This window comes from Bos grunniens, chromosome 7, assembly GCF_055505025.1.
Source record: "Bos grunniens cultivar Pamir isolate PY7600 chromosome 7, Bosgru_T2T1.0, whole genome shotgun sequence".
NCBI lineage: Eukaryota > Metazoa > Chordata > Mammalia > Artiodactyla > Bovidae > Bos > Bos grunniens.
Genome location: NC_141171.1, coordinates 7,828,933 through 7,855,758, shown reverse-complemented (window position 1 = coordinate 7,855,758; position 26,826 = coordinate 7,828,933). Strand labels below are relative to the sequence as shown.

The 26,826-nt window shown below is 48.1% G+C and overlaps 1 protein-coding gene and 1 non-coding gene across 5 annotated transcripts in view; both read left to right on the top strand.

Annotated features, from left to right (window-relative positions):
• Window positions 1-890: 890 nt before the first annotated feature.
• On the top strand, window positions 891-998 carry LOC147368225 (U6 spliceosomal RNA). The gene has a single exon (XR_015168706.1). It is a non-coding gene; the product is annotated as a U6 spliceosomal RNA (small nuclear RNA).
• A 3,359-nt stretch (window positions 999-4,357) lies between these two features.
• CYP4F22 (cytochrome P450 family 4 subfamily F member 22) overlaps window positions 4,358-26,826 on the top strand; it is a 35,559-nt gene continuing 13,090 nt past the window's right edge. For 2 of the 4 annotated variants that reach the window (XR_015166547.1, XM_086408719.1), the window contains exons 1-6: window positions 4,358-4,417; window positions 5,355-5,411; window positions 17,395-17,617; window positions 20,874-21,018; window positions 26,267-26,320; window positions 26,423-26,550. Coding sequence is in view for 2 of the 4 variants with exons in the window: in XM_086408719.1 (XP_086264845.1) it covers window positions 5,365-5,411; window positions 17,395-17,617; window positions 20,874-21,018; window positions 26,267-26,320; window positions 26,423-26,550 (597 nt within the window). In the remaining 2 variants the exon portion in view is untranslated. The remainder of the gene's footprint in view (window positions 4,418-5,354; window positions 5,412-17,394; window positions 17,618-20,873; window positions 21,019-26,266; window positions 26,321-26,422; window positions 26,551-26,826) is intronic. The other 2 variants (XR_015166548.1, XM_086408720.1) reach the window with 1 other exon arrangement.

Here is a 26,826-nt window from a genome sequence, read left to right as displayed (position 1 = left end):
AAGCTCCAATGTGCTTTAGAACAAACCAACTGGGAATTTCCTAGTGGTCCAGTGGTTAGGACTCCACACTGTCGCTGCCAAGGGCTGGGGTTCAATCCCTGGTCAGGGAGCTAATATCTCACAAGCCACACAGCACAGCCAAAAAAAAAAATTAAGATTAAAAACAACAGCACCAATAACCAGGGCTTCCCTGGTGGCTCCCTGGCAAAGAATCTGCCTGCCAGTGCAGTAGACAAGTGTTTGATTCCTGATCCGGGAACATCCCACACACCATGGAGCAACTAAGCCTGTGCCACTCGACTACTGGGCCATACTCTGGAGCCCGGGAGCCAGAACTGCTGAAGCTGGAGCGCCTACAGCCTGTGCTCCACAACGGAGAAGACACCGCAATGAGAAGCCTGTATCAAACAGAGAGGAACCCCCGGACTGCAACTAGAGAAATACCTGTGAACCCAGCACAGCCAAAATAAATAAATAAACATTAAACAAAACAGAACAACCAATGGGGGCTTCTTCCCTGTTCCAGTACCATCTACGGCTCCCCACTGCTCACCAGGTCAACCCTCAGGCACTCAGACTGGACGACTCCAGCCTGCCTGTCTCTCACACCCCAAGGCCAGGGAAACCCACCTGCTCAGCCACCTCCTCGGCTGTCTCTGTGCTGGAGCCCCACGCCCTCTCCCGCACCTGTTGAAATCCAACCTCTCCCTGAAGTCCTGGCTCAGATGTCACATCCCTCACGTTGCCTCCTCTGGCCTCCCTTCTGCCTCCTCCTAGCAGCAAAGCTTCAATTATTTGTATATCCTCTCCTTCACCTCTAAACACTACTCCCTCCCACTCTCGCCACCTACTGAGAACTTCATGAAAATGACAGAGAAAGAAATCACCCAGTGCTCGCTTTGGCAGCACATATACTAAAAATTGGAACGATACAGAGAAGATTAGCATGGCCCCTGTGCAAGGATGACACGCAAATTCGTGAAGCATTCCATATTTTTAAATGTGTTTCTTATCAATTCCAAAAAAAAAAAAAAAATCACCCACATTTACCACTTGCTGGGGCAAGTGGGGCATCTTACATTTGTTCTAGAATTCTCTCCTTCAAGTTTTGAGCCCTCTGCCTCTTTCTGGAATTTGGGAAAGACCAGTGCCCTGATTTTTCCAAAACTCAAATTCAGGGATTTTCAGCCTCCTCCTCTGTCTTTATCTTAATCCAGACAGATGGTTTTGGATTCTGAAATTTCAGCCATTCACAATCACCTGTCACCATTTTTACCCTGACTAGGTCTTACCTTTCTATTACTTAATGGTTTTCTCTCAGTGCTTTTCCTTTCAAGCCTTATTTATTTCAAGCAAAATTCATATTGCTGTTATTACACTCACGAGACTGGGGATTTAATGTTCAGGCCAAGTGTATTTTTTCTTCTACATATGAAGACAAATCTCTCATTTAATATAAATATATAAAATAGAAAATGAATAGAAAATGTTCCTCTGTGTGACATATAAAATTACCAGGCTTGAGTTCAGGTTCTTTTTCAGCATGAGCCACCTGTTCTCCTTGCTTGGCCCTGCAACAAACCTTTCTCTGCCTAAAATAAAATAAAATAAAATAAAATAAATATAAGACTAGTAGACTGAATAGCTAAGGATACTTGTATCATGCTTTGGAAACCAGAGTATTTTCTGTAAGGTTCAGACTTGTAAAAATTCATTCATTCATTCATTCACTGAAAGTGTATCCTGTTCCTAGTTTGATTTAAGTATATTGACAAAGAAAACTTGTGTATATTCAGGATATTCAATGTGATTTGATATTTATTCTCATTATTCAGATTTTAGCTGGAAAACTGATACCTAACCTCATATAGTATAACCTTTTCTACCTCATGGCAAAACCCTGTGTTATATCCCTTTACTGGTGGAAATATCTGTATCTATTTTCCCCACTTGAATCTTAGTTCCATGAGGACAGATATTAGGTCTGTTTTTATTTTCTGCCATATTCCCAGCTCTAAAACAATGCTTAGAACACAGTGGGTACTTCACCGTTGTATGGACTAATTCTGAGCCAATGGCTGCTCAGCTCAGCACTGGCTAGTCTTGAGGGGGGAGGCGCACTCTTAGGAAGACCCTATTCTCAAGGAGAGACAGAGCCAAGCTAAAGCGGGACTTGCAGTGGACTGGGTAGGAAAGTCTTAGCTATCTCTGAACCAGGACATGGAATTAGCAAACAGGATGTGCTGGTGAGGGAGAAGGCTGGAAGCTTCCCGGTGGTTAATAATAGCAGTCAGCCCTTACATAGTACTTCAGTTCAGTTCAGTTCAGTCACTCAGTCATGTCCAACTCTTTGCGACCCCATGAACTGCAGCATGCTAGGCCTCCCTGTCCATCACCAACTCCCAGAGTTCACTCAAATTCATGTCCATCAAGTTGGTGATGCGATCCAGCCATCTCATCTTCTGTCATCCCCTTCTCCTCCTGCCCCCAATCCCTCCCAGCATCAGAGTCTTTTCCAATGAGTCAACTCTTCACATGAGGTGGCCAAAGTATTGGAGTTTCAGCTTTAGCATCAGTCCTTCCAAAGAACACCCAGGACTGATCTCCTTTAGAATGGACTGGTTGGATCGCCTTGCAGTCCAAAGGAAAACCAAAGTGCTCCTTACACCTTGAAACAGGGTTTCTCAACCCGGGCCTTGTTGACTTTCTCTGCTGTGAGAGGCTCTCCGGTGTGGGCATCGTAGGGTGTTTAGCAGCATCCCTGGCCTCTACCCACAAGATGCCAGTAGTACCCCAGCTCCCAGATGTGATGATCAAATGTATCTCCAGACATTACCAAAGGTGTCTAGGGAGCAGGGATGGGGGGTGGGGGTGGGCGGCAGAATTGCCTTAGGTGAGAACAGCTTCCCTAAAGCATTCTGACAACCTTCTGAGGTGGACATATAGTAAGTGAAGAAGCATTTGAACTCTCTACCTTCAGAGTTCACAGTCTACCACTGTGCTATACAGCTTTGCATTTGACCTTGATCCCTGGCTCTGTCTTCTGAGAGTCCAGCACTGCTCTGGGCCTGCTCCATCTCTTGGCCCTTCGATCAGGCTAACCAGACCTCCTGCCTCATCAGCCCCCTGAGCCGGGACTGGCTCACCTGCCCCTCATTAAGTCTGTAACTGCATCCAGAACTTATTTTTTTTGATAAATCAAAAGGCTTCGGAATGGTGGTCCTCCGGGGAGGAAATCTGGACATCTTTGCCCTTTCTTCAATTTCTTTATGGTTTACTATAGTTTTAACTCTGGAGCTCATTAAGAGGGGACCATTATTTTCTCATAGCTTCAGGCTTCTCTGTTTGACCTGGCCCTTGCCTGAATCTGGACAGTCTTGAGGGGAGATGTCTCCCCTCAAGCCTGCAGCCTGTACTTCAGGTTCCCTAGATGGCCTTGAAATAAGAGCTTGGACCTTTGCTCTCTGGGGTTTTTTCTCCCCCCTTTGACAGATAGTTTTGGGGATCCAGTATGTGCAAGGTCATTTGCTTTGCTCTGGGGAGACCATGGGGAGCTGGAGGCCAGCTGTGAGTCCTCCTACCTGCCTGCCCTCTTTCCCAAATCAGACCAGGCAATGGTATGTGCCTCATGTCTGGAGGCTGCCTGACTCTATCCAGGCTCTTCTGGAGCAGGTGAGCTGGCCAAGGACAATATCCTAGCTGGAGGAATCGAGGTGGCTAGCAGGAGATGGGTGGAGTGGGAGGAGTAGAAAAAGAGTCTGTGGTGCCTGTTGAATCTGGAAATCTTCCTGGTTGCAGAGCCCCAGGCGGGTGGGTTGGACCCGAGATCCAGAGGGAGCAGGAGAGCTAGCTCCCAAGGGCTGTTGGAGTTTGAGGATTTCTGGGGATCCCAGAGGAGGCTCCTGGGGGCCTGCTGGTGCTGGCTTACGGACCCCTGTTCCAGCTTGGGAGCAGGCCCTGGATTAGGGGCCATGAGGGGTGCTGGTATGGGAGGTGGGTCCTAGAGAGTGGTCCAGAGGGGGATAAAGGCGCCAAAGGCAGTCAGGACAGCAGGAAGCCTGATGGTTTGGGGCCTCTGGGTATCTTAAGTCTGTCTCTTCACCTGTCTCTATCTCAGCATCTTGTTCTCCATCTTTCCACCTGTCACTCTCTCTCACTGAGGCCTCCGGTGTCTTTCCCTTTCTGCTCCTGTCCACACCTCCATGTCTCCACGTCTCTCATTTTCTCCCGTCTCTGGGGGCCGCGCCTCAGTCCCCGCCCAGAGGCTGTTGAGATCGGGGGCGTGCCCGGGGCGGGCCACCCGTCCCGGCCGGCCGGCGGGGCGGCTTAAAGGGCTGGGTTGTCTGACTGTGCGGTCAGAGCCGAGGTTGCGGTTCAGGCAGATCTGCATCGAGGGCTGGAGGCCGAGACCCGCAGGGTGAGTGCGTGTGGGGAAGGGCGGGCTGTAACCTAAGAGGGGCGGCAGCCCAGCGCGGTAACCCGAGGTGCACCAGCTCTCGGGCTGGTACCACGGGTGCGAGCGGCTGAGCGCGGCGGCTGACGTGGGCACCGCGGGCCCCAGGGATCCCCAGGACCCAAGAGGGGACTGCCTGTAAGGGACTCTGGGGTGTGTGTGTGTGTGTGTGTGTGTGTGTGTGTGTGTGTGTATTCCCGACCGTATCTCCGACCGTCTGTGCATCTGTGCGAAGTTTCTCCTGTTGCAAGCCTAGGAGTCCTGGATACATGCTTCTCTCCGGGTTTCCATGCAGACCCAAATCTTAAGAAGGCACAGGCTCCTCATCAGGTCATTGTAGACGCATCCAAGCCCAGCCCTATGACGCCTCCTTAAGACTGATCGGGGTCACTGGGATTTCACTTCACCTTGTCTTAAAGGGAAGCCTGCATGCCGCTGGTGAACTTTTAGGCTTGTGGTTCCGCCTGGGTCACACACCTCGCAGGCATAGAGCCTCCAAGAGCCCCTCTATGAAAAGAGGATGCCTGCCTAGGTCCCCACAGTTGGCTGTGAGGATTGTGTGAGGTCCTGCTGTTGTTCCCAGCTGACGTCTGTCGTATAATAAGGAAATTATGTTGCCTTGTGTCCCAGGGGTCAGAACTGGCCCGCTTGGACCACGGGGTGGCTAGCCAGCTGGGAGCACCACAAGGCAACTGAGGCCCGTCAGCTGATAAGTCTCAGGCTGGAGGTAGGAGGGAAACAGCTGGGGAGCTGGGATTTGAACAAACCAGCCCTGGCTGACCCCCAAATCCTGGGTACTTTCCGATGGCTGCCGCCTCTCGGTATAGCCCAGCTTGGGTTTCGGAGCAGTAACATTAGATCCAGACTAGTGTCCCGCCGTGACCTGAGTTTGTATCTGCAGAGGTGCTTGGATGACTCTGGGGACATTCAGAGACTGGGACCTCATTTCTCCTCCCTGGTAAGACATGGGCATGATTCTTTAAATCCTCGAATGGCAGGGCAACAATAATGAATGTGATGGCAGTACCAACCTCCATGAGAGATACCTTAGATCAAGGACTTCTTGTCCTTGATCAAGCACTGAGCTGAGCCGATTAAAAATCGTGGAAATGTCATCTCAGCCCCAGGAAGTGGGTAATACGGTCCCTGTCTTTTGGATGAGGAAACAGGCTCCAGGAGGTGTACGGACACTCCCCTGAGGCAGAGCTTCATGGAGTCCTTTTCGAGGTGCACATCCAAGTGTGGTTACTCTGGATGGACAGAGACAACTGCAGCCCTGGAATGAGCTAGATTACCGGTGTCTTTTAAGCTTCTTTTTCTGTCAGGATTTCCTGTGGGCCAAAGTAACTGCAAGCAAATGCCTACAATATGCCCAAAGCTGTGTTGAGACTTCCCGACTTCACACCCTGAACTGCCAACTTGGCCCTGCCCTTGAAACTGCTCCCCTGAATCTCTTTCTCAGAAGCCCAGAAATTTGGGGGTAGGCCCCCTTCTGGCTCATACCATCTGGGGCTTGGCACTTTAGAAAAGTAAGAGTTGCACCTGGGACAGCCCTTTGGCATAGATGGGGGTCACAGGGGCAGACTGTCTTGAATACAGGCTGCGAGACGGGATGGAGAGCAGGGCTGGGATGTGAGGTATTGGGGCCAGTCAGTGTTGGGTACTTGTTTGTCAGGCCACTTTGTGGGTGGAGGCAGAGGTAGGATGCGTAGTAGCTGTGGCTCAAGGAGAGGTAGACATATGGTTTCTGGTGGGTCAGTGTTCACATTGCTGCATTCCTTCTCAGGAGGCCACACGCCTTGAATGATGAGTCCACGTTTGCAGGCTGGGCTAACCTGACAAACCAGCGCTCCATGGGTGTGGGCTGGCTTTGGAGCCAGTCGCTGGCATCTCCATCTTCAGATAATGACCGCCCAAGTAGGGTGGGCGGGGTCACCTCTGCCACGGCAGGTCTGCTGAAGGCCTTTCTTGGCTTCTGGAATGAGATTGGGGGCTGGTGCAGAGAGGAACCGGCGTGCCAACATCCCACATGGTCTTGAGAGTGCCAGCTTTGAATTTCTCTCACTTCCATAAAATGCTAATAGAAATAGGAATAATGGCTGAAATTTTGCATGCTATGTGCCAAGCCTTATCTCACTGAAGTGTTCCAAACATCCTTGAGGGGGAGGTCCTGTTATTATTAACCCATTTTACAGATTGGAAAATGGAAGCTGAGGATGGGGACTGGGCCCACTCCAGGCTGCTTACTTGGGGAGGGGCAGATCTGTGATTTGAATCCAAAATGCATTTTGAAGGATAATGCAACCCCCTAACACCTCTTCATTTTATTTTTAATTTTTTTTAATTGAAGTACAGTATATATACCGGAAAGTGCACATTCTAGAACTGGTGTTTCCTCACAGTGAAACATGTCACCAGCACCATATTAAGAAAAGGAATAGCTGCCTGCATCCCCAAATATACTTCTCTGCTTTTTTTGTATTCTTTTTGATTATGGTTTATCATAGGATATTGAATATAGTTCACTGTGCTATCAATTAATTAATTTTTCTTAAAAAAAGAGAATTATAATTTTTTTTTAATTTAACTTTATTTCTTTTTAAATGGAGGATAATTGCTTTACAATGTTGTGTTGCTTTCTGCGATACATCATCATGAATCAGCCAGAGGTATACATATGTCCCTTCCATCTTGAACCTCCCTCCCACCTCGCACCCCATCCCTACCATCTAGGTTGTCACAGAGCACCAGGCTGAACACCCTGTTATACAGCAATTTCCCATTAGCTCTCTGTTTTACATTTGGTAATGTATGTATTTCAATGCTCCCCTCCCAATTCTAGACTTTACCTTTTAGAGCAGTGTTAGGTTTAAAGAAAAATTACCCAGAAAGTACAGAGCTCCAACACCTGCCCCCCACAACTCCCTTGTTATTAACACCTCTCATCAGCATGGTGCATTTGTTACAATTTATGAACCAATATAGAACATTATAACTAATCAAAATCCACAGTTTAAAGTAGAGTTCATTATTAGGGTTGTACAATTCACTAATTTTCACAGTTAAAACAATTTTGAGTGGTTAATATGTGCTCAGTTCAGTTCAGTTGCTCAGTCATGTCTGACTCTTTGCAACACCATGGACTGCAGCACACCAGGCCTCCCTGTCCATCACCAAATCCTGGAGTTTACCCAAATTCATGTTCATTGAGTTCATTGAGTCGGTGATGCCACCCAACCATCTCATCCTCTGTCGTCCCCTTTTCCTTCCACCTTCAATCTTTCCCAGCATCAGGGTCTTTTCAAATGAGTCAGTTTTTCGCATCAGGTGACCAAAGTATTGGTGTTTCAGCTTCAGCATCAGTCCTTCCAATAAATATTCAGGACTGATCTCCTTTAGGATGGACTGGTTGGATCTCCTTGAAGTCCAAGGGACTCTCAAGAGTCTTCTCCAACACCACAGTTCAAAAGTGTCAATTCTTTAGTGCTCAGCTTTCTTTATAGTCCAACTCTCACATCTGTACATGACTACTGGAAAAATCATAGCTTTGACTAGAAGTACCTTTTTTGGTAAATTTATTTCTCTGCTTTTTAATATGCTATCTAGGTTGGTCACAACTTTTCTTCCAAGGAACAAGCATCTTTTAATTTCATGGCTGCAGTCACCATCTGCAGTGATTTAGAAGCCCAAAAAGATAAAGTCTGTCATTGTTTCCATTGTTTTCCCATCCATTTGCCATGAAGTGATGGGACCGGATGCCATGATCTTAGTTTTCTGAAAGCTGAGTTTTAATCCAACTTTTTCACTCTCCTCTTTCACTTTCATCAAGAGGTTCTTAAGTTCTTCACGTTCGGCCATAAGGGTGGCGTCATCTGCATATCTGAGGTTATTGATATTTCTCCCGGCAATCTTGATTCCAGCTTGTGCTTCCTCCAGCCCAGCGTTTCTCATGATGTACTCTGCATATAAGTTAAATAAGCAGGGTGACAATATACAGCCTTGACGTACCCCTTTCACGATTTGGAACCAGTCTGTTGTTCCGTGTCCAGTTCTAACTGTTGCTTCCTGACCTGCACACAGGTTTCTCAAGAGGCAGGTCAGGTGGTCTGGTGTTCCCATCTCTTTTAGAATTTTCCACAGTTTGTTGTGATCCACACAGTCAAAGGCTTTGGCGTAAAGCCTCTGAATAAAGCAGAAGTAGATGTTGGCTTCTATTACTGCTACTTCGGAGAAGGCAATGGCAACCCACTCAGGTACTCTTGCCTGGCAAATCCCATGGACGGAGGGGCCTGGTGGGCTGCATGCAGTCCATGGGGTCATATGGAGTCACATGGAGTCGGACATGACTGAGCGACTTCACTTTCACTTTTCACTTTTATGCATTGGAGAAGGAAGTGGCAACCCACTCCAGTGTTCTTGCCTGGAGAATCCCAGGGATGGGGGAGCCTGGTGGGCTGTCGTCTCTGGGGTTGCACAGAGTCGGACACAACTGAAGTGACTTAGCAACTGCTACTTCAATATGTGCTCATATTGAAGCACATGTTGTATATAGTGTATATAATAGTGTAGGGTATAGAAAGTCAGAAAGTCCCCCAAGGTTGGAGAGGGAAAGGTGAGTCTCTCTTCTAGTCCTGCTCCAAGTTTCTCCAGTTTCCTTCCAGAGGCAGCCACCAGGATAAATTTCCCATGGGTCCTCAAACTTTGTATTGCACTTAAAAAATTGAGGCAAAATTAATCTAATATAAAATAACTAAAAATACTTTTGTGTTTAGTTATGCATTTATTTGGCTGTGCTGGGTCTTAGTTGCTGGACACAGGATCTTCGAGCTTCATTGCAACATGCAGAATGTTTTAGCTGCAGCATATGGAATCTAGTTCCCAAACTGGGGATCGAACCTGGGGCCCCTAGCATTGGGACCTGGGAATCTTAGCCATTGGACCACCAGGGATGTCCCTAAAATAATTATTTTAAAGGGAACAATCCAGTGACATTTAGTATCAATACATTCACAACGTTGTGCAATCATTACATGTATCTATTTCCAAAACATTTTCATCAGCCTGAAAGGAGATCCCATACCTATTAGCAGTCACTTCCCCTTCCCCACCCTCAGCCCCTGGCAACCACAAATCTGCTTTCTGTCTCTATGGATTTACCTACTCTGAATATCTCATATAAATCGGATTATACAATACATGGGCTTTTGTGTCTTGCTTCTTTCACTCAGCATGATATTTCTGAGGTTCATCCATGTTGTAGCATGTGTCAATGCTTCATTCCTTTATGTGGCTGAATAATATTCCACTGCAATGGCACCCCACTCCAGTACTCTTGCCTGAAAAATCCCATGGATGGAGGAGCCTGGTGGACTGCAGTCCATGGGGTCGCTAAGAGTCGGACACGACTGAGCGACTTCACTTTCCCTTTTCACTTTCATGCATTGGAGAAAGAAATGGCAAACCACTCTAGTGTTCTTGCCTGGAGAATCCCAGGGACGGGGGAGCCTGGTGGGCTGCCGTCCGTGGGGTCGCACAGAGTCGGACGTGATTGAAGTGACTTAGCAGCAGTAGTATAGATACACCATGTGATATTTATCCACCATCAATTGATGGACATTTGGGTTGCTCCCATCTTTTGGTGGTTGTGAACAGTGTTGCTATGAATATTTGTACACAAGTATCTAAGTCACTGTTTTCAATTCTTTTGGCTATACACCTCAGGCTTCCCTGATAGCTCAGTTGGTAAAGAATCTGCCTGCAATGCCAGAGACCCTGGTTCGATTCCTGGGTTGGGAAGCTCTGCTGGAGAAGGGATTGGCTACCCACTCCAGTATTCTTGGGCTTCCCCTGTGGCTCAGCTGGTAAAGAATCTACCTGCAGTGCAGGAGACCTGGGTTCAAATCCTGGGTTGGGAAGATCCCCTGAAGAAGGGAAAGGCTACCCACTTCAGTATTCTGGCCTGGAGAATTCCATGGATTCTATAGTCCATGGGGTCACAAAGAGTCAGACACAACTGAATGACTTTCACTTCACTAGGAGTGGAGGGTCATCGGGTGATTCTGTATTTAACTTTTTGTGAGACCACAGAACTGTTTCCTACAGCAGTTGCAGCACCTCAAAACTTTTTGTAGCACCTTCTTTTGGGGGAGGGGCATTAGACTGAAGTGCTCTTGTTTGAGGAACCCAGCTGAAAAAAGTAAAGGAACTCCTCACTGCACCCATTTATTGAGCTCTTCCCATTAGCATCAGATGGACCTCTTTCTTTTATTCCCATTATGTGGATGAGAAAATTGAGGCTCCCAGGGTGAGAACCAGTTAGGGACCCACAGCATGTGTGTTTTCTTCTGCAAGGAGTAGAGCTGATGTCTGCTCTGGGAAAGACTGCAGCCTGTTCCTGGCCTGGGGGATGATGAGGTGGGGAACAGGGTTTCTCTGGTCCTCCCTTTCCAGCAACCCACATGGAGCAGGGACCTCTTTCCCAGAGATCATGCTTTATCTTGTTCCAATTTCTTCCCATTTCAATTCAGGAAGACATTTCGTTGGTTGGGATATCAGCTGGGATTTTCCTGGGTGGAGGAGGGGGCTTTTGCTGCAACTCCACTAAAGAACCCCTCAATTACCTCTGAGGGTTACTAGAAAAATGAAAGACATGCCTGACTGTGAAAGCCGCTGCATACAGCAGGTACTCAACAATTCTGTCAAGAACAAAGGAGGGGAGGTGGATGATTGCAGTAAAATGAACCGTTAGGGGCAGGGCTGGGCCTGGAGGATGAGGGGAAGTCAGCATGGGCAGAGCTGGGGGAAAGACATGCCAGGTGGAGGCAACAGCATGTGCAAAGGCTCAGAGGTAGGAATGAACTTGGCCTGTGGCTGCAGTGGCCAGAGTTGAGTGAGTCACGGGGGAAGTGGTGGGAGACACAATTGGAGGGGGTCAGTAGGGACAGGCTATACAGGGCATTGGGATCCATGGAATTAGCCTGAATTGTTTTCAGAGTAAAATAGGGGGACCATAGGAGGAAGGGGAAAGTCATGTCTGATTTAATTTTAGAAAGAGCCTTCTGGCTGCTGTGTGGAGAATAGACTGCTGGCAGACAAGGATGGAGCTCAGGGGACCAATGGGAGGAGGCTACCACAGTGGTGACATAGGTTGGAAAGATGCTGACGGAGAAAAATGAATGGAAGTGAAGGATGTTTAGGATGGAGCTGACAACAGATTGGATGGAGGAAGAAGGAGGGAGGTAGGAGGTGAGATGAATCTGAGGGTCTGGGGGGTACCTTTGGGGGAATATCCAGGAGTTGGCTGGCCCTACTGCGGGGCACTGAGACAAGGGAGGGACCTCAGAGATGGGTCTTGGCAGCCAGGGGAGGGGTTGAGTCTCAGGAGGCATGCAGAGAAGGTGAGGAGAGGACCACCCAGTCCCAAGCTCTAAGGAGCACCAGCATTTACAAACCAAGTGAGGAAAGCAGGGGCCAGGTCCAAAACAGACTGACAAAGGGGATCTTTGTGGCTGAGGTGGAGAATGGGCAGGGTTCACCTCCCAAAGGGCTTTGGATGCCAGGGTTGGGGAGTGGGGAGCCATGGACAGAGTTAGACCAAGGGCATGACAAGCCTTTAGAACGGTTGTGTGTATGGTGGCTTGGATGGGAGGCAGACTGTTGGATGTGGCCCAGGTGGCCTGTTTATATATATATATATATATATATATAACATTTTATTGAAATATAGTTACTTTAAGGCTTCCCAGGTGGCACAGTGGTAAAGAATCTGCATGCCAAGCAGAAGATGCAAGAGATGAGGGTTTGATCCCTGGGTGGCGAAGATTCTGCTGGAGAAGGAACTGGCAACCCACCCCAGTATCCTTGCCTGGAAAATCCTATGGACAGAGGAGTCTGGTGGGCTACAGTCCACGGTGTTGCAGAGAGTTGGACACGACTTAGTGACTAAACCACCACCATAGTTACTTTACAATGTTGCATTTGCTTCTGCTGTACAGCAAAGTGAATCAGCTATATTGATACATATATGTAGATCCACTCTTTTTAAAATTCTTTTCCCATATAGGTCATTATAGAGCACTGAGTAGAGTTCCCTGTGATATACAGTAGGTCCTTCTAAGTTATCTATTTTATATGTAATAGTGTGTATGCTGCTGCTGCTAAGTCGCTTCAGTTGTGTCCGACTCTATGCGACCCCATAGACCGGCAGCCCAACAGGCTCGGCCGTCCCTGGGATTCTCCAGGCAAGAATACTGGAGTGGGTTGCCATTTCCTTCTCCAATGCATGAAAGTGAAAAGTGAAAGTGAAGTCGCTCAGTCGTGTCCGACTCTTAGCGACCCCATGGACTGCAGCCTACCAGGCTCCTCCATCCATGGGATTTTCCAGGCAAGAGTACTGGAGTGGGGTGCCATCGCCTTCTCCGAATAGTGTGTATATGTCAATTCTAATCTTTCAATTTATCCCACCCCCCTTCCCTCTGGTGTCCATCGTTGTTCTTGTTCAATCATGATGTCGTATCTGACTCTTTGTGACCTCATAGACAGTAGCATGCTAGGCTTCCCTGTCTTTCACTATCTCCTGGAATTTGCTCAGACTCATGTCCATTGAGTCGGTGATGCCATCCAACCATCTCATCCACTGTCGCTCCCTGCTCTTCCTGCCCTCAATCTTTCTCAGCATCAGAGTTTTTTTCTAATGAGTTGGCTCTTCACACCAAGTTGCCAAAGTATTGGAGTATAGTACTGGAGCTTCAGCTGATGTCCATAGGTGAATATATTGAATCCACACCCCACCCCCAGGAGTCTTGGACCTGCCAGTATGGTGACCTGGACCCCAGCATTCCACTCAAGACTACACACAGGAGTGGTCAAACCTGATGGACTCAGAGATCATCTCTTACAGCCACCCCCATTTCCAGATGGGGGAACTTGGGGTGACAGTTAAAGCCAGGCAGTGGAAGAGTCAGGATTAGAACCCAGCTGCTTACAGTGTGTGTGTGTGTGTGAGTGTGTATGTGAGTGTGTATGTGAGTGTGTGTATGAGTGTGTGTGTGTGAGTGTGTGTGTGTGTGTGTGTGTGTGTGTGTGTGCGTGCACGCACTTGTTTAGTAAGAAAGCCCCCTTTGTCCCCCTAGGTTCCACTTTTCAATCTGGCCTTTGTGAAAGCCTCTCAGATATTCCTCCTCTGAAAGGCCTTCCTGGACCACTGCTGGACATGACTGAAGCAACTTAGCATGCATGTACTCAACCACTAGCTGGCTTCCTGGTATCGCTGGGAAAAATCATTAGCCAGTGAAATCAGTAAAGAAATAAATACCCATGGCTACTTCCTGCAGAGCAAGTCATGGGAGTCGTCCATGGGAGAGGTGGCCCACAGTAGTGGCCCTAATTTAGAGCTTGTGCCTGGGACTTGTGATTTGGAGCTCTCTGTGTTTCATTAGGGAGGGTTGCTTAGGAACCCTTAGGAAAGGTGGGGAGCCACCCTTTCCTCTTTCCCTTCTTCTCTACCTCCTCAGCCTTCCAGAGGACATATTGCCTACATCAGTCTGTCTGTATTTTTAAAAGAAAAAATTTTTGATGCTGACCATTTTTAAAGTCTTTATTGAATTTGTTACAAAATTGCATGCATGTGTGCATGCTCAATTGTGTCTGACTCTTTGCGACCCTTTGGACTGTAGCCCGCCAGGCTCCTCTGTCCATGGGATTTTCCAGGCAAAAATATTTGAGCGGGTTGTCATGCCCTCCTCCAGGGGATCTTCCCAACACAGGGATCAAACCTGCATCTCCTGTGTCTTCTGCATTACAGGCAGATTCTTTATCTGCCGAGCCATTGGGGAAGCCCCTGTTACAACATTGCTTCTGTTTCAAGTTTTGGCTTTTTGACTATGAGGCATGTGAGATCTTAGGCCCCTGACCAGGGATTGAACCCGCACCCCCTGTGTTGGAAGACAAAGTCTTAACCACTGGACTGCCAGGGAAGTCCTTGTCTGTATTTTTGAAAGGAATTTTAATTGTGGTAAAATACACAAAACATTTACCATCTTAATCATTTTAAGTGTATAGTTCAGTGGTATTAAGTACATTCACATCGTGGTGAAATTGTCATCACCAACCATCTCCTGAATTTTACATCTTCCCTAGTTAAAACCCTGGATCTGTTAAACACTAAATTCCTGTTCCCTCCCCCAGGCTCTGGTAACTATCATCCTACTTTCTGTGTCTATGAATTTGACCCCTCCAGGGACCTCATTTGAGGATATCATACATTATTTGCCCTCCTGTGTCTTGCTTATTTCCTTTAGCATAATGTCATCAAGGTTCATTGATGTTATAGCATGTGTGACAATTTCCTTCCTTTTAAAGGCTGCATAATATTCTACTGTGAGGTTTCCAGGTGGTGCTAGAGGTAAAGAACCTGCCTGCTAGTGCAGGAGACATAAATGATTAAGGTTTGATCCCTGGGTTGGGAAGATCCTCTGGAGAAGGGCATGGCAACCCACTCCAGTATTCTTGCCTGGAGAATTCCATGGACAGAGGAGCCTGGCGGGCTATGGTCCATGGAGTCACAAAGAGTGGGACATGACTAAGGAGACAGCACACACACATGCAATATTCCACTGTATGAATGGATCACATTAAAAAACAGTTTATTTTGTGTTTGGGTGTAGCCAATTAACAATGTTGTGACAGTTTTAGGTGAACAGGGAAGGGATTCAGTCATACATACAGTGTAGCCCTTCTCTCCCAACTCCCCTCCCATCCAGGGTGCCACATAACATTATGAGCAGAGTTCCATGTACTACCCAGTAGGTCCCTGTTGGTTGTCCGTTTTAAATACAGCAGAGTGTACATGTGAATGGATCACATTTTATTTATCCATTCTTTAATTGACAGATGGTTGGGTTGCTTCCACTTTTTGCCTATTGTGAGTAGTTCTTTCATGAACATGAGTGTACATATATCTATCTGAGTCTCTGCTTTCACTTCTTTTGAGGATCTACCCAGAAGTGGGATTGCTAGAACATATGGTAATTCTATGTTTAATTTTTTTTTGGGGAACAACCATAATGTTCTCCATTTTCCATTCTCTCCAGCAATGCATAGGTTTCCAGTTTCTTCACATCCTTGCAAACACTCTGGCTGGTGGAAGAGCCAGTCAGTCAGAGCCCCTAGTCGGGGGCACCCCTGGCAGAGGTGGGGGAGGTGGAGGACACAGGTGAGAACTTGCACTGCAAGGTTCCTTTAGCTGTGCTGTCCAAGGAGGTAGGGGCACAGAGGGAACCCTTGGCTCATAGGACAGAGTGGAAGAGACCGATGAGAGCAGGACTTGAGCATTTTGAGCAATTGCCTTGATGTTGTCTGACATCCATGGGCCCTCAAACGTGAGTGAAGCTGGCCTTGGTGGGGGATTCAGGGGGCCTCTGCCTGCTCCCTGTCCCCCTTGAATTAGAGGCACTGAGCTTGAATTGTCTTGACAATGGAAAGAATGGCAGGGCTTGCCTCCAAGGATTGCGTTAAGGTTCCAAGAAATGAGGTGCCACCCAGATGGCATGTAGTACGTGCTCCATACTGGCTCACTGTGTTACTAATATTACTGCTACCCACCCACGCTGCTTTGGTTTCTTCAGGGCAAGGATTTGAGTGCAAATAGTTTATTTGAGAAGTGATCACAGAAAAGACCAGTAAGTGGGGGAGGAAGTGAACCCCAAAGAATTGCAAACGGGGACTCAAACAAATACATATACATCCATGGTCATAGCAGCACATATCACAGTAGCCACAAAGGTGGAAACAGGGACTTCCCTGAAGGTCCAGTGGTTAAGACTCTGCTTCCAATGTAGGGGGCAAGTGTTCAGATCCCTGGTGGGGGAACTAAGATGCTACATGTGTGGCCAAAATGAAACAAAATAAAACAAAAACCATCCTAAATCTCCAACAGTTGAATGGATAAACAAAATGTGCTACATTCTTACAAAGAACTATTACTAGCAGTACAAGAAATGAACCACCGATACATGTTACAAGGTAATGAACTTTGAAAACGTGCTGAGTGAAGAAAGCTACAAAAGATGTAAAAGGTTGCAGCGTTTGATTCCATTTGTATGAAATGTCCAGAACAGACAAAAAGATTAGTGATTGCCAGGGGTGGGCGGAGGGGAGAGTGGACTGCTGATGGGGACGGGGTCTCCTTTTGGGGTGATTTGAGTCTGAGTGAACTCCGGGAGTTGGTGATGGACAGGGAGGCCTGGCGTGCTGCGATTCATGGGGTTGCAAAGAGTTGGACACGACTGAGCGACTGAACTGAACTGAACTGAACTGAAGTGTTTCGGAACTAGGTTAGAAGTGGTGGTTGCACAGCGCTGTGAATGCCAGTGACTTGCTCACTAAAAAAAAAAAAAAGGTTCATTTTATATTATGTGGATTTCACCTCAATTAAAGGTTGAAGAGGGAAGTAAGACAGGGGAAAGGAGGTAACTTACAAAGAAAGTCTTTCTCGTGGGCAGCTGGAGTCCTGCTGGAGAACCTTAGTAACACATGTAGAACCACATATCGGTCATTGCACCAGAAAGAAAGAGCCGGAGCTCATCAGTCATTGGTTAAAACTCATCAGCAAAGCTCATCAGTCATTGGTTGAGAGCTCCTTTCAGAAGGGAGGAGGGGAGGAAGTTTGTTTTAATTTTCTAACACTCTGGCCAGCTGTGCATTGGCAGGAAGGATGCTCTGCAAAGTCAAGGCTGAGGGCATATAGAGGGGCCAGCTGGGTGGAGCTCCTCCTCCTTGGGGGAGGAAGCGTCCTTGGCGCCTGGGACTTACATGTATTAGTATGCCAGGCATATCATGCTTCGGTCCACAGGTCATTGTGTGTATATGGCACACCCATGGCCGGAGGGTGGTTCCCACCTTCACTGACCCCCATCCCATGTGTCCCCCCCCCCCCCCCCCAGGATGCTGCCCATCACAGAGCAACTGCTGCACCTCCTGGGATTGGAGAAGACGGCGTTCCGTTTGTATGCTGTGTCCGGGCTCCTTCTCACCCTGCTCTTCTTCCTCTTCCGTCTGCTGCTGCAGTTCCTGAGGCTCTGCTGGGGTTTCTATATCACCTGCCGCCGACTACGCTGCTTCCCCCAGCCACCCCGGCGCAACTGGCTGCTGGGCCACCTGGGCATGGTGGGTGTGGCTGGGCAGGTTTGCCGGGTGGGCCAGGGCAGGTACAGGTATTCAGTAAGGATGATGGCCCTGCTGGCTTCCCTTATCCCCTCAAGAATCTGGTTGGAGCCATAAACAGACCCATTTTACAGGATCTGAGTGAGACTGAGGTTCAGAGAGGGCAAGCAGTTTACCCAAGTTCACACAGCTTGGACGAGGCAGAGCTGACTCTAAAGTTATCTCTATAATTCCGGGCTATTGCTATAGCAACAGGCATCAGTGCTTATGAAATCCCAGGAAAGGAGAGTGGGAGGTATCCTTGCAGACTTCATTGCTTCACCTGAACCCAGTGTGGTTTCATGAACTTGCTCATTCTCTTTAATGCTGTGGCCCCAGGTGAGGATTTCAGCCCTTTTCTTTCATTTCTTTTCTTATTTCACATATATATTCCAAGTATTAGTTCAGGCACTTTATACATATTAACTCATTTAGTCCTCTTGACAGTCCTAGAAGGTAGGTCCAGCAACTATCTCCTTATTTTTTTTTTCTTCTGGAGAATACTGTGGCACAGAGAGGTTAGGTTAAGTAGCTGGCCCTCGGCCACACAGCTTGTAAGTGGCAGAGTCTGGGTTCAAAGCCGTGCTGTCTAGTCCCAGTACGCCTGATCTTAGCTCTCTACTCTTGCCCATCTGGCTTCTGGATGAGAAAGGCTGGACTTTTCTAAATGCACTTCAGAGGTTGTAAGAGAGAAATTCAGACTCCCAAGGGTGCCAAGACTGGGGGGCCTCAGAGTCCAGCCCCTATTTCCCTGCTGGACTCACCTGGTTCCCCTTCCAGCCCTAAATGAAGCTGAGGGACAGCTTCATTGTGGAGACCTTCTGAATTAAAGCCTTATGCTGAACTTGGAGGACTTTGGGGAGGCAGTTTGGGGCGGTGGTCATCAGCATGGACTTGCCTCTCTCGACCATGAGCTGCCTGTGTGACCTTGAGAAGCTTCTTCACCTCCCTGTACTTCATCTGCATTGTGGAAATAGGATCATGCCTGATAACCCCGTGAGAGTGTTCCAACGATTCTTGAAGTCATTTCTGTGGCATGCTTGGTTCTGGGCCTGCTACACAGAGGTGGGTGTCTGCTCTTCACTCTGGGGTCCTGCAGAGACTGAAAGGAGCAAGTGATTCTAGATGTCTTTTAGATACTGCTTGGAGTAAGTGTCTCAGGAGAAGGAAGGAGGAAACACATGTCCATTCAATAGTGCAAAATACATTCATTTTACTTAGTTTTGGGAATTACCTTCCTGGAGCCAGCACTTACCAAGTTTTGCCTCTTTGTACCTGAATCATCTCCCTCTCTTCTGTTCTCCGAGCCCTGCTCAGGCCTCCTTTCTCCTCTTTTGCTGTTCCATGGTCCAGACTCCTTCCTGGGCTTCTGCCTTCCTTCTCACCCCTCTGGTTCATCCCTCATCCAGACTCCAGAAAGATTCCTGAATCCCACCGTGTTCCTCCCCTGCTCACACACCCTCCAGGCTCCCCACTGCTGTCCTGAGAAACTCCTAACTCCTCAGCTGGAGTTCAAGTCCCTTTAGACTCTCACCCTCACCCTCCTCACCTGTTCCATGGTTTCCCTCTAGTCTAATAGAATGACTTCCTGTTCCATGAACAAGCTCTACCTTTCCATCTCCATGACCTTTGCCAAAACTGCCCTCTGCCAAGAATATCTTTCCCTGTCAGATGAACTTCTGCTCATTTTCCATGCCCCATATCCAGCCTTACTCCAGGAAGCCCTCTGGCATGATGGTGGTCCTGAAAGTGATGGCCAGGCCCTGCTGCCACGGGTGGTAGGCCAGGGCCAGCTCTGAAGTTCAACCTCGATCCCATGGGCCCATCCTGGGGCTGAGAGATCTGGATAATGCCGTAGTCTCCCTTGGGTGTGGACAGGCTCAGGGCTGAACTTGACCCAGAAGGAGAGGCAGAAATCAGAGAAGAGTCATTCATTCATTCTAAAATTTCTGGGCCCTGCCATTCACCAGGCACTGGGTTAGGTCTTTTGTATTTGAGCTCTCCCAGTTCTCACAGCTTATGAGATAGGGATGGATCTGCCCTACATTTTGGATTTGATCTTTGGGGCTCAAAGAGGTCGAGTGACTTGCCCAAGGTCACACAGCTGCTGAGGATGGGTTTGAGCTCAGATCCACCTGATACTGAGCCTGAAGAGCTCTGCCTCATAGAGCATGTTGGTTAAGAGCAGGTGTTTTGGAGCCTGGGGGGCCTAGGTTCAAATCCTGCCTTCACCACTGTGGCAGGTGATGCCACTGTCTGTTCACATCCTCTCTGCCCATTTCTGGCTGCAAGGAGCTGACTTGCCTGTGTTCTAGGGCTTTCTCTAGCTGTAACCCACTCTGCCTGGGTGGACTGTTAGCTTGTGAATTAATGCCCCAGGATAGCCCTCAGTCAGTGACTATGGGACTAAAGGAGCTGGTATAAAACATCCCTGCCCCCTCACCCTCAAATGGTTGGTGGGTTGATCCTGAGATGGATGTCCCCCAAGAGGTCCCCAGTGGGAATGAGCCCCAGTTGCCCATGGGGATAATTCCCTTGATGATTCTTTACTGGCTGCCTTTTCTGTCTATCTCACTCCCCCTCTCCTTACCCATGTTTTGGGGGATTACCCTCCCAAGTAAACTGCTTGCCCTAGAACCCTTGTCTTTCTGCTTCTAGGGGAGCCCAAATGAAGACAGTCCCTTACTCACCTGTAACTTAACACAAGTCATTTGACCCTACTGAGTAAAGTAAAATGGGGGAAATAGTAGCATCTACGTGATAGGGTTTTTGTGTGGGTTGAACATACGAGTATATGAAAAATGCCCATGGCAGTGCCCAACACTGCAAACATGTGTATGTGTTAGAACAATACCAGTGATATTTTATTACAAACAAAAATACTCAATAAATGCTAATCATTATCATTATTGTGTTTGCTGTTACTGGTTTTATTTCTTGAGCACCAGCTGTGTGTCAAGCCCTGTGCTAGGACTCATTCATGTTGCTGTTTCATAAATTGTCTCAATTGTCCTCAGAAGGGGAGTTGATTCCCTCCCCCCCGCCCACCACCCCAGTTTTAAGCTGAGGGAATGTAGGCTCATCGAGGTGCAGCAGACTGTCTACAATCACACAGCCCTTCCTGGTTTCTTTTGAGGGCAGAGGAAGTGGTAGGAGGGAAGGGCCAAGGGAAACCAGGGCTGGGTACCATCTCACTACCTTTCTCTACCACCACCTACAGTATCTCCCAAATGAGAGAGGCCTCCAAGATGAGAAGAAGGTGCTGGACGACATGCACCACGTGATCCTCTTGTGGCTAGGGCCCGTCCTGCCACTGGTGGTTCTGGTGCACCCTGACTACATCAAGCCACTGGTGGGCGCCTCAGGTAGGTGGGCTGGGCCTCTGATTGATGAGTAAACCCTCAACTCCCACAGCCTACCAGGGTTTCTAAGTAGGTAGGCTATCCAGAGGAAAGGCCGTTTGAGTAGGGCTTTGAAGTATGAATAGGAGTTTACCAGAGCTGACTCACAGATAATGAGAACAGCAAGGGAAAAGAGGTGACAATATCTAAAAGTCCCGGGAACTTTGATAGGATGTTCACTCCTCAAAGTCAGAGCAAACATGTTCAGATAGGCAGTTGTTTTGCCTAAGCTTTTATTAAATGGTTGTTGCTTAATTTTAAGCCACAGCACTCCCATCACTTGGGTTCTGACACTCCCACTGTGGCTATCCAAATCTGCAGCCTGTTCTGTTAACCTAGGCCGACTGGTGGAGAGGGAAAAGTAGAAAGATTGCCTCTCCCTTCTGCATTCCACATCTATCCCAGGGTTAGGATTCCCAAGTGCTCCTGGGGAGCTCTTGCTCAGCCTTCATTATGCAGCTCGAATAACCCCCTCCTCCTGGAAACCTCCCTTGATTCCCCACACAGACCATAGCTCTTTCCTCCGAACTCTTGCATTCTCACTCCTAACCATTTAGGGCTGAGTTATCTGTGTCCAGCATTCTATCTTCCTCATAAGTGAGTCTCTAGGCACCCAGGGTGGCCTCAGATGTACCTGGGCATCTCCAGAGGCGTCAGGGGATGTTTGAGAGAAGAGGGATGGGAAATAAAGAGCTCCAGGAATTTTAGGACCTCTGGCTTCAGCTTTGGCCTCTGCAAACACACTTCTGGAGACCACCTTCAGGGTGGCCCCTGGAGCCATGAAGGCGAAAGGGGCTGTCATTCTTCTCAGCTCTGCCCTTCTCCTGCTTCTGTATCCCCCACTGTTGCATGTGTAAGGGAATGTGCTCAGTCGCTCAGTTGTGTCTGACTCTTTGCAACTCCATGGACTGTAGCCCGCCAGGGTCCTCTGTCTATGGGGTTTCCCAGGCAAGGATACTGGAGTGGGTTGCCATTTCCTCTTCCAGGGGATTGAACCCACATCTCCTGCATTGGCAGGTGGATTATTCACCACTGTGCCACCTGAGAAGCCTCTTGCAGGGGAATAACCATCCCCATAGAACAAAGAGGGAAAATCAGACTCTGGGGGGAGGGGAGCAGTGACACTTCCAAGGGATGGACACCAAGTTGTGGAAAAGAGGCCTGGACCAGGACTTGGGTGGGTTGGGTTTGAATCCAGGCTGGAGCATGTATGCTATGTGACCCAGTGATTTATTTAGCTTCGGGCTTCAGCTTCTGATCTATTAAATGGGGCAGCTGTGAAGACTCAGTAAGATAGTGTTGGGTAGGTGCTAAATAAGGCTTTCTTCTCTTCTGCCTTTAAAAATTTTTATTTTAATTGGAGGATAATTGCTGTACAATATTGTGTTGGTTTCTGCCATAAATCAACAAGACTCTGCCTTTTAAATCTTTTTTTTCCCTTTCTTTCCCACTCCCCCTCCCTATCACCTCAGAGCATCTGTTTTCTGAATGTCATCCTGCATGATTGTGAGACCCCCTCTGCAAGTAGACCAGGCAGTAGAGCCCCCACCATAAGCTTAGCACTTGATGGGACTTTCCCAGAGGTCCAGCGGTTAAGACTCCACTCCCCGATGCAGGGGGCGTGGTTTCAATCCCTAGTCTGGGAACTAAGGTTCCGCATGCAGTGGAGAGCAGCCAAAAATAAACAAAGGAAAAATTAAGCTTAGCACTTTAGTCCGATGCTCAGGTCTCTTCCCTTCCTCTCCCTTCTGCCCTCTCAGGACTGGCAGGAAATCCTTTGCCTCACCCACAGGAGGAACCAGATGGGAGACTGCAGTTCAGGGAGGGTGGGGCTGTGAGTCAGGAGAAGCAGCCTGGAGTCGGGTCTCCTGGCCCCAGGAAGTCCAGGCCCCTCTGTGCCTGCTTATCTCATATTAGACAGGCCTGGCCCCAAGTTTCAGATTCCAATGTCTAGGGACCACATCTGGGGGTGGGGGTGGAGAGGGGCTTGCTCTTCTGGGCTTAAACCCACACAGCTGATGAAAGCCATGGCTCCTCCTTGAACCTCTGTTTCTTTATCTTCCAAGAGATGTTTGTGATAGAGATAGAAGGTAGGTAAAAATGCTTTCTAGAATGACAAAGCAGGATATATAGCCATATAACTGTAGCTTTGTTTTTATATACTCATTTCTAAAATTGAGCTGTAATCACATACAGTATAATTATTTTAAAGTGGAAGGTATTTAGTGCATCATAGTTGTGCAATCATTCACCCTCCCTAGTTTCAAAACCTTTTTAATCACCCCATAAAACACCCCATAGCTATGAAGTTGCCATCTCTCATTCCTTTCTCTTTTTGACACTGGTACATACTTTCTGTCCCCATGGACTTTCTTTTCTGGACATATCATAAGAAAGGAGTTATACAACATAGGGTCTTTTGCAACTGACTTCTTTTATGCTGAATAATGTTTTTGAGGTTCAGCCACACTGTAGCAATGACCAGGACTTCATTCCTTTTTTAAGGCTGAGTAATATTTCATTTATGGATATATGGATATACCACATTTGTTTATCCATTCATCTGCTGATAAACATCTGGGTTGTTTCTGCCTTTCGACTGTTATGAATAAGAGTGCTAGGAACATGTGTGTACAAGTTTTGGACATATGTTTTAATTTCTCTTGGGCAGATACCTCGTTGTAGAATTGTGGGGTCATATGGGGCTTTCCAGGTGGCTCAGTGAAGAATCCACCTGCCAATGCAGGAGACACAGGAGACACGAGTTCAATCCCTGGGTCAGGAATGTCCCCTGGAGAAGGAAGTGGCAACCCACTCCAGTATTCTTGGCTGGAAATCCCAGGGACAGAGGAGCCTGGGGGGTTACAGACCACGAGGTCGCAAAGAGTCAGACACAAGGAAGCACACATGTACGCTGATGGGAATTTTATGTTTAACTTTTCAGGGAGCCACCAAACTGTTTTCCATGGTTCCTATGCGTTCATGTTTCCCTATTAGGCTCCTCCTGTGAGCTGGGGACTGAGATTTTTCGTCTCACAAATTCTTGATACCACTGAGCAATAATTATAATCACAGTAGTATCCCAGGTGGCTCAGTGGTAAAGAATCCACCTGCCAATGTAGGAGACACAGGAGACACGGGTTCAAACCCTGGATCAGGAAGATACCCTGAGGAAGGAAATGGCAATCCAAATAGAGAAAATAGAGCAGTCCCGCCTGCCTCATGGCAACCCTACAAAAACTCAATGAATTCGTTCTCCTGGCACTCAGTAGGTGCTCATTAAATATTTCTGCATATAAATGAATTAACCAACTGTCGGCTACTTTTCATGGAGAAGGAAATGGCAACCCACTCCAGTATTCTTGCCTGGGAAATCTCAGGGACAGAGGAGCCTGGCGGGCTATGTCCATGGAGTTGCAAAGAGTCGGACATAACTGAGCAACTGAGCACACACACACACAGCAAAAACAGCCATGCATGCTAAGTTGCTTCAGTCGTGTCCGACTCTTTAAGACCCCATAGACTTTAGGAAATGAGACAGGAGCTGGACTCAGAGCACCAGTGTACAAAGTGAAGGAGCTTGTGTTTTATCCTGGGGGTGTTAGGAAGCCATGGGAGGTGTTTGAGCAGGACAGCCATTATACAGGTTCATGTGTCAGAAAGAGCCCTAAAGGGCCTAGCCTGGAGTCCAGAGCCCAGAGAGGAGAGACGAGACTTCCACCTCCCCATCCAAAGCTGCCTCTTCCCAGAAGTCTGCCTTGACTTCTAGCAGCCCTTTCTTTGTGACTCCCTCTACTCCTGGCATACATTCTACCTGCTTGCATGGTGTGCCTCTGCTTCCCTTTTCTACCACACCCAGAGCTCCACCAGGCAGGGCGTGGAGCTGAGCCATCTCTGGGTCCTCAGCATCGCTCATCATGGGTTGGGCACAAAAGGGTGGTGGAAGAGGTTTGTTGAATGGGAGAATGAGTGGACAGGTGGTTGTGCATACAATTGGCCAATTCCTAGGGAGTGTGTGTGTAGGTGGCTGAGTAATATCTCAGGTAAAATTGACATCACTTGAGTTTCAGGTACTTCCTTCCTGCACCCTGCCCATTCTGTCCCAATTCTATTTAGCACATAGAAAGGGAATTCACTCACTCCATCCACCCATCCATCCACCCATCCATCTAATGATCCATCCATCTATCCACCCACCCATCCATCCACCCACCCATCCATCCACCCATCCATCCAATGATCCATCCATTCATCCATCCAACCATTGATAGTTTTCATTCATTCATCCTTTGATTGGCTAATTCATTCACACAATAAAAATTTATTTAGCACCAGTATATTAGTGATCAACTAGGTCCCTCCCCTCAAGGAATTTGTAACTGATAGTGACTGATGGGAGAGGGAATGGCATGCAAGTGGAGACTGGAAGAATGAGGAAAGAGTTTTCGAGACAGAGAGGGTGCCTGGTGGAAAGACTCAGAACCGAGAGAGAACATAGCTTTTCAAGAAGCTGAGAAAAGTTCTGTGATGTTAGCAAGTTGAATGTATGTGGGGCAAGGGATGGTTGAGGTGGAGGGCAGAGGTATTTTGAGAGTGGTGTGGACTGGGATAGGTCACTCAGAGTGTTGAAAATGGGCTGAGCAGCTGTGTTTGAGACTGATGAGTGTGTGGGCAGGAAGGGACATGGTCAGATCTAGAGTCAGATAAGATCTCCCTGGATCTAGGGTGCAGAGCAGACTGGAAAGGGAGAGGCTGGAGACTGTGAGCACAGGAGGTATAATTCAGATGGCCTGAGTTGGCAGAAAAGAAGGGGTGAATTAGGGGAAGAATCAGGTGAAGAAAACCATTCTGGAGAGAGTGCATAGTCTGGGCAAAAGTTTCGAAGTGAGGGTCAGCATGTGGGGTTATTTGGCATTTGCTGAAGGATGAAAGGGAGAGGAATATGGCAGCCAGATGGGGCTGGGCTTTCAGTGCTAGCCTGAGCTTGAAATGTTTTACAAGGGCAATAGGGAGCCATGGGAGGTGTTTGAGCAGGGGAGGCTCATGTTCAGATCAGGTGTTATAAGAATCTCCCTGGGGCAGGTGTGGAGGATTGCACTGGAGGGGTGAGGTGGGAGGTGAGAGCCCAGAGTGGAGGCCCAAGGAGGTCATAAGCAGAGGTCAAGTGTCAGAACCTTGTTTTGAGGCATCGTCACCTCTTCTCTCCCCACAGCTGCCGTTGCCCCCAAGGATGACCTTTTCTATGGCTTCCTGAAACCTTGGCTGGGTGAGCTCGGGACTGGGTAGGCTGGAGCTGGGGCTTCAGGGAAGAGGGGGTGGGGCATGAGGTTTCCTGGAAAGGTCCTTAACCTCGATCTCCTGGGTATAGGAGATGGGCTGCTGCTCAGCAGAGGTGACAAGTGGAGCCGGCACCGCCGCCTGCTGACGCCTGCCTTCCATTTCGACATCCTGAAGCCCTACATGAAGATCTTCAACCAGTGCGCTGATACCATGCATGTGAGTCCCAGGGTTTCTTGGGGAGAGGATATCTGGAAGTGGGGCTGGTCCAGACTCCAGCTTGTGGGCAAGTCATGCGACATCAGGAAGCCTATGTCAGGAAGCCTTACTTCCTTTTTTTTTTTTTTTTTAAAAACAAACTATTTACTAATTTTTGGCTGTACTGGGTCTTCATTGCTGCGTGGGCTTTTCTCTGTTTGTGGAGAGCAGGGGCTGTTCTCTAGGTGCAGTGCGTGGGCTCCTCATCGCGGGGGCTTCTCTTGTTTCCGAGGCAGG